This window comes from Seriola dumerili, unplaced genomic scaffold, assembly GCF_002260705.1.
Source record: "Seriola dumerili isolate Sdu_G_001 unplaced genomic scaffold, Sdu_1.0 BDQW01000002.1, whole genome shotgun sequence".
In the NCBI taxonomy this organism is placed as follows: domain Eukaryota; kingdom Metazoa; phylum Chordata; class Actinopteri; order Carangiformes; family Carangidae; genus Seriola; species Seriola dumerili.
Window position 1 is genome coordinate 6,989,313 of NW_019174257.1, and position 14,746 is coordinate 7,004,058.

A 14,746-nucleotide genomic window follows, 5' to 3' on the forward strand; every position below is an offset into this window, starting at 1 on the left:
GTTCAGAGCCGTAACAAGAAATTATAGTCACGGTAAAAGTACAACGTAACAAAAACATCAAAAAGGCACAAATAAAGATCTGACTTAATCCTATAAACTTTTATTGAGCTGAAACAAGATTATCTTTAGATAACAAGTCTGTTACAATACAGCTACAATATACAAGATTGAAGATATAAAATATTGGACAGGATGAATCTCAGCTATCAAACCAGCTACCGAATGGCCCTTTAGGTGGGATTTTTTTTATTATTATATGACTACTTTTCTTTTTTTTTTAAATTTATTTCTTGTGCAGTATACAGTATGTAATATCTCAACAGCATGTGTATAATTTATATGCGCACACACATAAAAATTCCACATAAACCCTCGGAATGAGGAACTGCACTTCAGTCGTTTCCTGTTGAATCAGTCCAATCAGATCTCTGAGGCTGTATGAAGATAAGGCAGCTGGGCGCCACACATGGTTGCTCGCTCTGCATGGAGCCTGTTTACAGGAGCCCAGATGGGACATATCAAACGCTGACAGGTGGAGTTGTGTCCTGTCTTGCTGCTGTGCCGTATCTGTTTTGTTCTGATGACAGGTCTGAATATAGAGACGCTAACGGGCCTGTCAACAGCTCAAGCCTGGGCCTCAGAGCCAAAATCTAATTTTAGGTGGTTAATCCTGGATCAACAGCGTGACATCAACTATCAGTAAACTTTGAGTAAGGCCATGTTGAAGAATTAAATGTCCTCTCTTAATTAAATAATGTGCAGATAAAATGCAGTTGTACCCTGTTACAAGTGTCGTTCTCTAATCAGGCACTTTCTGTTAAAGGACTCATTTCCTCTGATAGGAAAACTACAGTGTGGATCATAGAGATTTACAGTGTGATTCCAATCAACTCTGAGAAGCATCTCTTCTTTAGTCAAGTTTTTAACCCTGGTGCTGTTGTATGTAACATTGTCTTTTATGGCTGCAGCTGCAGATTATTTTCATTTTTGATTAATCTGGTCATTTGGTCTAAAAAATGGTGAAAAATGTCTATTTCACTGTCACCAACTTAAGGCAATGTCTTCAAATGACTTTTTTGTTGTCTGACCAACAGTCCAAGACCCAAAGATATTCAGTTTACTGTCAGGAGAAGCATCAGATCCTCACTTCTGAAAAGCTGGAACAAGAGAACATTGACATTGTTTGCTTAAAAAAACAACTCAAGGCAATTAATCAACTTGATTAATCGACTGATCTTTGCAGCTCTCTTCTCTTTTTCATTGATTTCCGAGAAGCCCTCTTGCTGATTGAAACCGATACCATGTTACAGAACTGCAACTGATTTCTTTTTTGTCTCTATAAGAGAGCTCATGTCCTGTTTGTGTTGTCATCTCTGTTTGGGTCATGTGTTTTTGGTCCAGGAGTTGTCGGAGGATCGTCATTCTCCGCCGCTGCTGACAGTTAATGGGCCGGGTGAAGAAAAGCTGTTCCGCAGTAAGAGCGCCGAAGTGGAGCTGACAGCAGAGAAGGAAAGAGTCAAGAAGATGTTGTCTGAAGGGTAATGATGATCATTTTCTTTTTTGTCGTTCAAAAAGATGTTTGCACCTTGTACTTCTGTGTGCACCAGAGTTATTGTCTATTGACTTTTTACGTTTCGATCAATTCAATTTTTCAGTTTGGGAGTCTTTATGTAGTTTCAAGCAGTTTATTATTGTTATCCTGTTAGTCTTTTACTCTTTTTAGTTTGTGTTAATAACCAATAACATGGATGCAATGATCAGAACACATGGTCAGACTCTGAAAGAATGGGGTGACTCGATAGCCGAGAGTTTAGGGCGCATATGGGCACAAATGCCCTGAGCAGCGATTCCCCCACTATGTTTCAACAACAAATAGAGAGAGAGAGAGAGAGAGAGAGAGAGAGAGAGAGCGTGTGCAGTGAGAATTCTTGCTCAGAACCTCTGATGTTTATGGAAGAGTATTTGGCTTGCAGCAAACTGTACAGCATAAGAATAACAACAACAATCCACAACAATAATACCCAAAACACACAGACATAAAATACACATTAGAATGAAACAACAGAGAGAGCAGCAGATGTGTGTGTGTGTGTGTGTGTGTGTGTGTGTGTGTGTGTGTATGTGTGTGTGTGTGTGTGTGTGTGTGTGTGTGTGTGTGTGTGTGTGTGTGTGTGTGTGTGTGTGTGTGGGAGTACTGGAATGGAAATTTTATTCATTAGGGTTTGGAAAGTTTACGACAAAGGTTGTAATCCAGCGTTTAAACCTCAGCTCGGCTACATGAGCTGATGTAACTGCCCTAAGCACTTTGTTGAGCTCTGTTCAGTGAACGGTACCGGCTCAAAACAACTAAATTCCTGTTCTCTGTTAGAGGAGGAAAGGAAATGACAACCACAAGACATTAAATTGCAGTATTTAAAGAGTGTTTACCCTCACCAAAATTCACTGAAAGCTGCTCATGGGTTTTTGAGATATCCCTCTTAAAAACAAACCTGATAATAAGAACTTCCTGCAGCAGAGCGGCACATCACATCTCCTCTACCTGGAGATTAAATTCTGGTGCCCACATGGTCACTCTTCCACACAGGAAGTGAATCCAAAGCTAATTATTGTAATTCCAGAAATATGGAAGGACTTTTACAAATTAAGATCAACTTATCATCGGGAGTGTTACTCTGCCTGTTTAATGTCTTCCAGGGCTCTGGAGGAACTTGTCATGTTTGAGAAAGTAATTTAGTTATGTGGATCTGGGGACTATAGATTTTTTTAACAGACAACCTGCTTTAGAGAGTATGAGCTTGGCCTTTGAACCAAGCAGGTGGATTCTAGCAAAGGTGCACTATCAAGTTGCATTCTGGGAAATGTAGGATCCAGGGAAGTTTGTTCCCACAGCACTGCCATAGAACTGCATATTTTCCATCATTCCTTGCTTTATCTTCACCTCACCATCAGGAGCTAATCACATCAGGTCAAATCAGTTTTATTTATACGACCAAATATCACAAATAAAAAATAAAAAAAACACCCACTATGCTTAGACACTGGGTTCGAAGAAGGAAAACAAACAAAAATAAATAAAAATCTGAAACTTTGGGAATCGCAATATAAGAAGGACATGTAATAGATGTTGCATGTGCAGAGTGGACAGAATTAACAAATGTGAAATTACAATCTGGAAACAAGATTATAAGATTTTAAATTATAAATTTAGGTTGGGTGTGGACAGAGTACAAAGAGATGGAAAATATTCATGCCTGTGGTTCTTCAGAACCAGGGCTGGATACCACTGATCCAGGAGATTTGGAGCTTGACTCATACAAGGGACCAAAAGTCAGGAAATACAAACTGTTCCCTTAACAGCAGTGAGTGAACGCTCCAGTCAAAGAAAAACAACTTACACATGTATGACTGTGCTCCTTTGTCCTCTGTTTTTGTTAGCAAGCATCACAGACTGGCTGTGCTGATGTCTACGAAAGGCTCACTTTCAGTTCTTAAGAAAAATAAGAGCTCTGATTAAGTAGAAAAGCAGCAGTGAGTCAGACTAAAAGCTTTTTCCCACAAAGCAAAATGTGTAGTCTGCCTGGAAACCATGCTACAGGTGGACACTCCCCCGCCCCCCCTGCTGCAGTGGTGTGTTTGTGTGTGTTTGTGTCACATGTTTTAAGTACGCGAAAGAGAAAACTGTCCAAAGCCATTTTCAAGCACTTGCCTGAGTCATGGCCCGAGGCTTTGACATTCCATGCTGTTCTCAGTGTGTGTGTGTGTGTGTGTGTGTGTGTGTGTGTGTGTGTGTGTGTGTGTGTGTGTCAGTCAGTCAGTCAGTCAGTCCATGACTACAGGCTGGCCAGCGCTGACTGGTGCTGAATTTAGCAACTCATAATTATTGTCATTATGGTGGCCATTATTGATCACTCAACCTTCCATCTGATACCAGGAAGCAAAAAAGGCACAAGTCCTTGGCTGCTTTACATCCCGTTATCGCAGTGACTTTATTTTATGATTGTTGTGAGCCTATGCAGTCTTTTCCCTCCTGTTGCTATGGTGAGTAGTTTTATGGTTGCCAAGCTGTTAGTTTGGTCGTCATGGCAAAGACTCAGCTTCCTAAACTCCATCTTCTCATCTGAAAGCTCTCTGGTTTATTAAATATCCCCTCTGAATCCTGACCTTTCCCGGCACACTGGACCTGATCTCTCTTTCCACTTCTTAATAAAGGAGTTTTTTTTTTTTAATTTTTTACATAGTACCCAATGGTGTAATTTTCCATTGTTAAAGGTGCATACTGTTGTCTCATTTAGCCAGTTACAAAACAAATTGTTTTCAAACATCCACACATACAGACCTGAAACAACCAACTATAGGGACTAATGTGATATATAATTTTGAGGCAACTTGTAATCTGACATGGCTTTACCACACTGGTGATTTAATATTGCTCTCATTGGGATCTATTTTCACTGTAATACCAAAGCTGAAAACAATCAATCCTGGACAGGAGCTTATGATGTCATGTGGGATTTACTGGTTAGTGGTACCACTTGTGCAGGATTGCACTTTAAGATGAGAGAAAAAATGTAAGTCGCTACAAGACAGAAAATTAGTTTCACACTTCTCTGAAACTGTTGAAATCCATGGGCTTAAGGCTCTTTAAAATCAAATAAATGTCCTACCACATTTCTCCAAACAGCTGGTGCAGCATAACATAAATGTTTCACTGCATAACCTCATTATCTTCTGCATTTCCTCACCAGCAATGCTTCTTCCTGACAGTGACATCCAACCAGAATGGTTCCTTTGAAGATGCACTGATCAATATTTTTCATATTAACAATAGATCAAATGACTATGTGAAGTGTGGAAGGTGTTTTCTCTTGGTGACAAGAGCACAGCGAATTATCCCCTGACTCTGCTGTTCACCTCAGCTCTGCGAAGCATTATAGCATCTTTCAGCTCATTGTTTCGGTTCACTCTCGACACTCTCATTATTGTTGTTTTCAGCACCTGCAGCTAAAGAGCTCAGATAAGCCCACTGCATGCTACGTACCAGCACCAAATGAAAGTCAGACAAAACTATCAACTAGCTGGTGAATGTAATGGAGTATTTACCAGCAAAAGAGCCTGATATTTCCCTCAGGGATTAGTAGAGACCAAAAACAGAGCTGAAACAGAGTGAGCATTGACTCCAAATTAATGTTAATGTTACTATTTTGACTTTATGCAGTGATATTATATCAGTGTTGTATTTACAGGTTGCTCCCCTGCCCCAAAGTGGCCAAAATATACATTATTGCAGCTTCAAATGAATCTTTTTGTGACTTCTCCTCAGGTCCATGTGTGAAATAAACCTGGAGGCTGAGCTCTTCACCCTGCAGGACAGTAATGCCAAGCTGGTGGCAGCGCTGCAGGAAGCCAACAGCAGCGTGGAGCAGTGGAAGAAACAGCTAGCTGAATACCAGGAGGAGACCGATCGCCTCAGAGACCAGGTTACTGTGTAAACAGCCATTACAAAATAACACTGCGTCATACAATACCCCGGCAGTTTGAAACAATTTAGGGTCGACTGACACTGAGGTGTTGCTGATTCAGATCAGCTGTCATTGTTGAGGTTGTGTTTTAAAGGGTTTTTAAGCAAATGCACCACATGTGATTGCAAAAGGTGTTCTCCAGTTTGTACAAAATTTCAATTCATTTCTTGAATTTATCTTGTGTGTCTAAGAAGATGTCTTTTATTGTACAGACCTTAAAGCTTTCTTAGAAAGGTTTGTGATTTCTGGCTATATAAAATACATTCAAAATTGAACTGACTACAGTATCAACTTAGTCACATTAGAGACTGGAAGCATTTTTTGAGTTGTCTTGAACTAAAGTTTTAACAAACACCTGCAAATTTTGTGTTGTCTTGATGTAGATTTCCCTCAGTAGTATGAGGTCCAATAGTCACCACTTTAGTGTCCAAAGCATTATAAGAAAATTTAAAGAGATACAAAGTGGTAAGAAAATCACTTCCTCAAAAAAATAGAATAGAGCCGAAGCTACACAGGGCAACACCTATCAAATTGTATCACATTGTGTTGTTTTGTTTCATGACCGTGTGTCCGCTCAGTGTAGTTTCCACAGTTAAACATTGCAAGATATAGTGATTTATCTTATTTTTTTTATTACAACATCAAAACCAGAAGTTAGTCATTGAAACTTGCATGAAACAGGATTTTCAACCTTATAAAACCTGGATACACTTCCTGTTTTATTTCATTGTGCTGAGGTGAGGTTTCATGTCACTGCTGCATAAGTGATGTTCTGCTTCCTGTCAGTCATTTCACACCCGAAGGAGGAAATTTGTCCTCCAGCAAAAACAAGTCACTCTACAAACTATTTTGTCACATTACTGTCTTTTATTTTCGGCTGCACACAGTAGTTCTTTTCCGTGTAGTGTGAAAATATTAAAGGTAATATATCAAAAAAAATCTGGTAGATGTTTTAAAAAAACATTATTTACAGCATTATTGGGGGAATTGTAAACTAGATGAAGATGATGGCAAATTAACTATAATTTACTTATAACTTATTATGATCTGGCTTTTAATTACTTATTCATTATTAATTAATTATTATTACATCCAACTATCAAACCCTTATGTGTATGCATATATGTACTTATGTGTTGTTTAAAATGACAAGAAAAAGAAACAAAGGATCAATCAACACTTTGCTAGAATCAAAGCAGATACAGACTGTATGAAGTTTCGACCACTCATAGAGAGCAACTGGATGTGATGATTTTTTTATTTTTTATTATTCATACATCCATTAGTATCACACTAAAATCCCCACATGGGTTTGGTCTGTTCCAAACTGCAGATGCATTTTTCATCCAGCCACCCCCACCCCCCCACCTCCCTCCTTGGGATATTTCTGTTGACAGGCTCCCGTGATAATTGCAGGGCCAGAATGCAGACATTTCATCTTTAATTTAGGGAGAGAAAATGATGCCCTTGGTCAAGCTTAACAAGGCTTCCTCAATTCAACAGAATTAAATGCTGCCGCATCCGGCCTGCAATGAAACTATTATCACCAGTGACAGAAAACTGGCCCTTTTATTTATAGCCCTCGTTGTGGTTTCCTCTCTCGCTACAAGTCCAGGTGAAGGTTACCCCCACAAATACATGCAAACACACAGCTACACACACACTGCAGCAAAGTCAACCAGGTGGCGAGAAGTAGAGCAGGCCTCAAGGGCTTGGCAACGGGGTGTTGTGAAGGGGGCAGGGATGATTTTTTTTTTTTTTTTGGGACAGGACACCCTATACTGCCCAACCCCCTCCCCCTTCTCTGCCCCAGTTGCAGGAAGAAGATAAATCACCGTAGGAGCAGAAGGAGAGAGGTTGGCGTTGGCTGACTTGTTCTCCCTTGTCACACTCTCGGCTTCAGCCATGTTGGTGTTCATCTGCCGCAGAAAGGCTCTGTGTTTATTTTCTGGGTTTCTGGGTTGACTCCGACCCCTGCTCAGTTTCAGCAAGAATTGTTGGTTGTTACTTAGGCAAGACAACTTTATTTTTATTTTATTTTATTCTATATATATATATTGTTTTTTGAAACGGGGTCATCAAGCAATCAGTTGTAACAGCTGGGGATCCAAAGTGAACACCGACAGAAAGACATTTCTAATTTAACTGGAATATAGTAAATAATAAATAGAAACTCAGTGTATCTGCTGTGATGTCTTACTCAGCTTCACTGCTCTTACACATGCACTGTATATGCAGCACTGTTGCTTTTTCAATCTCCTGTCAATCTATTAAGATTAAAACATTCCTGGGAGCATTCATTTAGAAAGACATCACAGTTTTCACAGGTTTTCTCTCTTCGTGATATTTGTGTGGATTTCAGAGAGATGGAGCTGGTGCCTCTGGGGACAGTAGCTGTCACAAAAAGAGTGGCTACAAAGAGGTTGAGTCCTCTGGGACCATGTGAACCCCACCCCCTGTTCAACCCGCGGCGGTTTTCTTAAGCTCGGCTTGGATGGTGTGCGACGTAGCGTATAGCGTGGAATCTATAAAGAGCCACTTTGAAATTGCCAGTTAAAATGCAGAGGAGATGCTAAAGGGAGGGGAAAGGGAAATGTTGACATCATGGGAGCAGGAGAGGCTCTCTACCCTCACACACATATTTACATTTCAGATGTTCAGCTGATGCAGTTATCAAAGGTGAAAGGAAATGTATGGAATAAGCAGCAGCAAAGATTGTGATGATTGCTGCATCACCAACATTATAACAAAAAGGTAGAAGGTAGAACCAAAACTAAGGAGGTCAAGATTTGTGCTTATAGTTGTGCTTATATTTCTTATTTTAAGAGAAACCTTTTATTTTCATCTCTGCTTTATTTAACCAGCTCTTGTCTATCATTAATTGTCAAGGCACTATTTTGGTATATTTAGGGCTACAAATAGTGATTATTTTCATTATTGAGTGATATAGTGGTTATTTTATATTATATAAATTATTATATTTGGTCTATAAAATGTCTATAAAATGTCATTAACTAGGGAAAAATACCCAACACAATTTCCCAAATCCCATTTGAGGCCTTCAAGTAGCTTGTTTTGTTCAACCAACTGTCAAAAACCCAAAGATATTTGATTTACTAACACAGAAGACTAGATCTTTATATTTAAGAAGCTGGATCAATGATTTTCCTGCATTAACTCCAAACATTAAGTAAAAACAACTAATTGTCAAGTATCTGAATTGATGCCAATTAATTTTCTGTCAATTTATTAATCTTAATCTACTACTACTAATCTATTAATCTCACCTCAACTATATACATGTTTTATTTCAATCCTCTGTGCACTTCTAGTTGAATATTTGACTGGCAGTTGAGGAATTTAAGGTTATTCCTTTTATTATCGAGTAAGCAAAAGATGAACAGCCAAAGTGCACTCAGTACACAATTAGCAAACAAATGCTTCATCTGTCAGATGTGATCATGTCAGGTTTCATTATATGTCGGGTTTCATCTACAGCATCTGCCCGTTACACTGACATGCATGCAAGCATTTAATCCAATTCAGGGAAGCCTCAGGATATTTAAACGGCTATGTAAATCTTTTTATCGGATTTCCTTACTGTTACCGTCATAAACAGGTTAGACCTAACTTGTTTAAAATCTACATTTAACAGACCATAATTTGTCATAACTGTGCATATGAAAGGTCAGTGGAGCCGGTGTCAGATTCACGAAACAAACAACGCGATGCAGCGAGAGCCTTATCAGTTTTAAAATAAATACATGTAAAGCCTGTTATTATCAAATCCTGTTGCTTCAAACTGTAAAAACACTGGGGACTCAATTAGATTGTTGTCTTAATCAGATTACTCCCACACCATGCAAAACATTCAGAATAATGTTTTCATTTGCAGTAAGCAAAGCCTAGTGGGAAGTGAACCCCTAACCTTGTGAGTGTTAGTGCCTTGCATCTAGTTAAATTTACTTCAAAGGCTCAACAGCTTGTCCTTGTTTAGTCAAACTGTCACTCACCCTCTTTAGCTTTTCCATTAATATGTTAAACACAGGGAAGTGGGTCAGAGTGGGAGAAACATTTTTCCTGATTTTTCATGAAAGGTCACATCTCTCCAGCCATTAAAAAAAAAAGAAGTCTCTGTGGCATGGGGTTTCAGTACTGTGACCATTGGCAGTAAAGCTTTTTTTCCACAGAAACATCACAGCTATGTGTGATGCTTCTCTTGAAGTTGTGTGTGTTTGTGTGTCTGTCTGTCATACGCTACTTTTGGGGACAAATTTCACAGTGAAGACCGGTTAATTGGGGACGGCTTGTCCACAATTGGGGAAAAAGCTGATTTTTGGGTCAGAGGTTTAGGTCAGGGTTAGGAGGTTATAGAAATAACCCAAAGGTGACCTAGGACTGTGTGTGTGTGTGTGTGTGTGTGTGTGTGTGTGTGTGTGTGTGTGAATATAGATAGTGTGTGTGTGTGTGTGTGTGTGTGTGTGTGAGGTGGAGGGTGAATAGACATGAGAGAGTAAATGAATCAAGAAAATGTCCATGATTCATTTATAGATTGCACAGCAGAGTGATGCATGATGGGTGCTGCTAAAGACACACTTAGTTCTGTGTGTGTGAGTGTGAGTGTGAGAGCGCGTGTGAGTATGTGTAGGTGTGTAGGTGATGACCTCCTGTTGGTTTCCCGCATCTCCATCAGTAGTAATGATCAAATATACAATGTGTATATTGTATGTGTGTTTATTTGTAAGGAATTATATTATTGCGTGTACATTGCTGCTGTTATGTGAAACCCCCCCAATGCTAATGTTGCTGATATCTGCGTTTTCACTGGAGGGGAAGGGCCATGTGTTATTCTCTGGATTTAGAAAATGTTACCACACATTAGGTTTATATAACCTTTTCAGTGCTCATTCATGGGATAACCTCCAAACTGAGACTGACTACCACGCATCATTGTCCTTATTATACTGGGTTCCTGTTTACCCTTTTCTTTTTACCTCCATCGAGCAGACTCTTCTTTCTCATCTGTGTTGATCAGCAAATTATGGAAAAAACCTAATAACATAGTCCCATGACACCTGGACTGATCAGCTTCAAAATGAGGACTAATTGGTTAGATTAAATTATGAAGCTGAACCAGACAGAAACTGTCCAACTCCTAAATTGATTTTTGCAGGAAAATCAGAAAATCAATTGAGTGGACCACTATACTGAGTGTAACAGCAAGATGGAGAGTTGTAAAGCAGCATTGAAACTAATGATTTTCTTATGTCTATTCTGCTGCTGCTACAATCTGATTCTCGGTCATCATGTTGTTTACAAAGGAAACTTAATATTTCAGTTGATTGTTATCATAGAATTTGCTATTGCTAATCTACCTCTGTGATCTTCTCTTCACTCTACATCATTTCCATTCATTTGCCCCAGAGAATGAATCCTGACTTTTGCTCTAACTTCGCCATGAGGTTTACATTTTCTGATTTTGAGTGAAATGTCTCAACAACTGTTGGACAGATTGCCATGACATTCGGTCCAGATCTCAGTGATTCCACTCAGAATTTATTGTAATAAATTTAGTACCATCATGAGATCAAAATTTCAATTTGTCTGATACTGTGGTTGATGTTCAAAAACCTGAAAAGCGCTAATTAGCATATGTTAGCATGGTGAACTGGTAAACATTATTCCTGCTAAACATCAGCATATTAAAATTGTCACTGTGAGTATGTTATTGTGCCATTATTAGCATTAAGCTCATCACTGAGCCTAAGTGCAGCCTCAAAGAGTTGCTAGCATGTCTGTGGACTGTTATATTGTAAAGCATCTTTTACATTGGAAGCGTATTAAGTATTATTAAGTATGTACTAATTGTGTGTGTGTGTGTGTGTGTGTGTGTGTTCCAGGTGGCAGATCTGGAGGCCCAGCTGGGGCATCCTGCTGGTGGTCAGACTGGTAGAGAGGAGCTGAACCGGTCACTGGAGGAGCTAGAAGCTTTGCTGAGCGCTAAAGACCAGGCAAGACACCCAGTCCACTACATGCACTGCACACTGTCCAAATCTATTTACTACCTTGAAGGGAAGTTCAGTGTGGAAAGCAAGTGCAAAATACACCAGCACACATCACATCAATGGGATTGTGTGAGCCTGAATCTCCATCTGTTTTTCATTTACCATTATCTGTAAATGTATTAAGCTAGGAGAGCTAGAAAAGTACAAGTGTCAGTTTGAGGATTTGTTCTCTGAATCATCTTTAAGGCTTTTAATGAAATCTTTCTGGTCCAATAATTTTGTTTTTGTCTTGTCCAAAACATAATTACTTGACAAAATGTTTCAAAATTCTAGTGGACATAAACAAAAGAGAAAAATGTGTTTTCTGGCTTTTATTTATGCCCTTCTAATTTCTATTTCTGCTGAAGCCTTGATTTATGCTTGAGCCAATAATTTTTCTTGTTGTTGACTCATTGCTTTGGTCTGCCTGGAGAGAGCTTTGATAAAAGCCTACAGCCTCACAAAACACACCAATATGAATGTTAAGACTTGAGACAAGAAGCAGGTGCCCAGAGTTGCCACTATTTAACACCTTCCTGAATCACCTTCATAACTTTTTTCCAATCCTGCTTTAATATAAATTTTTATATTGCCAAAGTCTCATCTTATGAACATTTAGTGCTTGTTTGGGCCAAAAGCAGTGTCCATCAAATGCATGCTGGGTACACTCAGCCAAAAGCCATTTTCTCTGGATAAATAAAAAGGATATTAAAGTGAAATATTCATTGAAAGCAGCTTGCTGCCGTTCTCTGGCCTCATTAACATAACCATGTGTGTCCCATCATTTAAACAAGTTCCACTTCTGGCAGCAGAATTCATGCAAGGTATGTTTCCCAAGAGGCAGAACCCCCCCCCAAATCTTACCATCAACCTGTTGTATGATAAATGAGCCACATGTAGGTATGCACTGAAGTATTTTGGTGCAAAACAAGAGGTGAATGCTCCGCATTCTGATAAACCAGGATTGTGTGTCTGTGTGTGTGTCTGTGTGTGTGTGTGTGTGTGTGTGTGTATATAAGGAAGGCAGTGTGAAGGTGCTGTTGTGACAGTTTGAAATTGTGTTTTCAGGAAATTCACAATCTACAAAGCAAGAAAACAGATGTGGGCGAGCTAGAGAAGGAGAGAGAGGATGCCATGCAGAGACTCCAGGTAAACTGATGAGCAGTTTAGTTTGTTTTTTTTTTTCATTTCCTTTTCATTTCCTCAGACTAACTCTACCCATTGCAGTCGACAACTCTGTTTTGCGAGCCTACTTGTTACTGGGAGATGGTATGTATCTCATACAGGCTTCATGATCAAAGAACAGATTTTGGGTAAGGCCACATCTCAGTTTACTGTACATAGATTTTTCGATTAACAAACAACAATGTATAGCAAGAGAAATAATAATACACAACAAAGAAACAAGAGGAGGGGAGGAGTTTATGTAAGCTGCAGCCCAAGGTTTCACTGCTGTTAAATTATAGTCAGCCAGTCAAATTGGGACTGATAAGCAATTAAATCCTTTGTTTTTTGTTTTTATTCACTTTTATTTTTTTGTTTGTTTCTCCCTCCCTCACCCTTAACCACAGCAAATTCATGCTGTCACTTAAAAGAAAGGTTCTGCTAATATCTAGGCTGCAAGTGTACATTTCTGCAAGGGAACAGGTTGGTGGTCCAGATGGACTAGTGGGATCCTGCAGAACATTCAGGGAGAATGGGATTTTTTTTTTTCTTCAGCTGCATTTCTACAGTACATTATGAACATTATTATACTGAATTTGCGCTGCACAAGTTGGTTTTCCTCCCCTACATTTTCATTGTAACTTAACCTTGCAGAGCTTGTATTATATCAGAAGTAGGAAAACTACTTCAATGACAAGGAGAGAGAAACGCATTTCATTGTCAGTGTGAACAGAGACATTCACATCTTTTTTTTTGCCATTGGTGCTTGTGGTTCAATCGCTAAGAGGTCCCAGAGTTCAGTCTTTCAAGGACTTTCTTTTCAAGTCTTACTCTAGTGCGATCTGTTTCTGGTTTGATCTGCGTAGACAAGATGTTTCTTTTTTTTTGTGGTAAGAAGTTCTAGTTTTGTAGAGTGCTGACAGGTGTATGTGCTGGTTTCTTCTTTGTTCTCCAAACCAGACAGAGCCACACAGTCAACTAATGGAAAATCAAAGTGCCAATACTGTAGTTTTAAAAGAGACAGTGCAGCTCAGACCATAGCGGTGCAGTAAATAATCGGTACAGGTGAACTGAGGATTTCAAGGAGAAAACAAATTGTATTGAATTTCCATCTTAATGCAGGGGATTACACCTGATGCATATTACATAGCCTTGATTAGGTCCTCTATCACTTTTAGTAGTGGTGTCAGTTGTAAATTATGTATATTCATATTTAACCTTTGCTGTCATTGTGTTTATTCCCTAATCTGTTCATTGCTACTTTTGGCACACAGACAAACCTTATAAAACACAAAATTGCACATTTGAATTATTTGCAGTATGAACAGTTTAAAGCAAATAAGCCTGATAGGAAATTCTCAGTAAACTCTATCGCAGTCAGCAGCCACACAAGAAATGACAAATTTACAGACCAGGGACTTTAAACATGATGCTTTGCTTGTACCTGCTCCAAAGTTGTTGTGCTGCAGTTGCTCTCTGTCCCAGTTTGAATGGGCAGTATTTGTTACAATATGGTACACTCCTTCTGCACATTTAAAGTCCAACATGAATGTATACTGTATGTTGAACTTTAAATGTGCAGAAAGAATGTAGGCATGTAGATATACACTGGGACAGACTGTACCTGCCATCACTAAACTCAGTTTGCAGATGTAAACATTTGTGTGCAATGTCCTAATTTTGATAACACGTAACTTTGATCAGTGTTGCTCACCCAAACTTTAGATAGAGGACCCATACAGGCAGAGAACAGCAACGTACAAAACACATATGCATTACTGCCAGTCATCTGTTCCACTATAACATTATTTTCAGAGCATATTTATGGACAGAGGTGGCAAAAATAGCAGGAATTACACTCTAGACCAGAGTGATTTACAGTACAACACTGCAAGGTGTGCCCCACAAAGAAATACATTGTAAAGAGCATTGGATGCTGATGCTAATAACACAAAAATACAAAGAACATGTCTAATGTACAAGTTGGGCACCAAAAGATGCAGAAAATATCGGCATATA

The 14,746-nt window shown here is 39.1% G+C and overlaps 1 protein-coding gene across 2 annotated transcripts in view; it reads left to right on the forward strand.

Moving 5' to 3' along the window:
- The window catches only part of homer3 (homer scaffolding protein 3), a 49,216-nt gene that overhangs the window by 30,545 nt on the left and 3,925 nt on the right, over positions 1-14,746 (forward strand). For both annotated transcript variants that reach the window (XM_022738673.1, XM_022738681.1), the window contains 4 exons: positions 1,402-1,538; positions 5,321-5,477; positions 11,420-11,530; positions 12,632-12,712. In XM_022738673.1, coding sequence (XP_022594394.1) covers positions 1,402-1,538; positions 5,321-5,477; positions 11,420-11,530; positions 12,632-12,712 — 486 coding nt within the window. The remainder of the gene's footprint in view (positions 1-1,401; positions 1,539-5,320; positions 5,478-11,419; positions 11,531-12,631; positions 12,713-14,746) is intronic.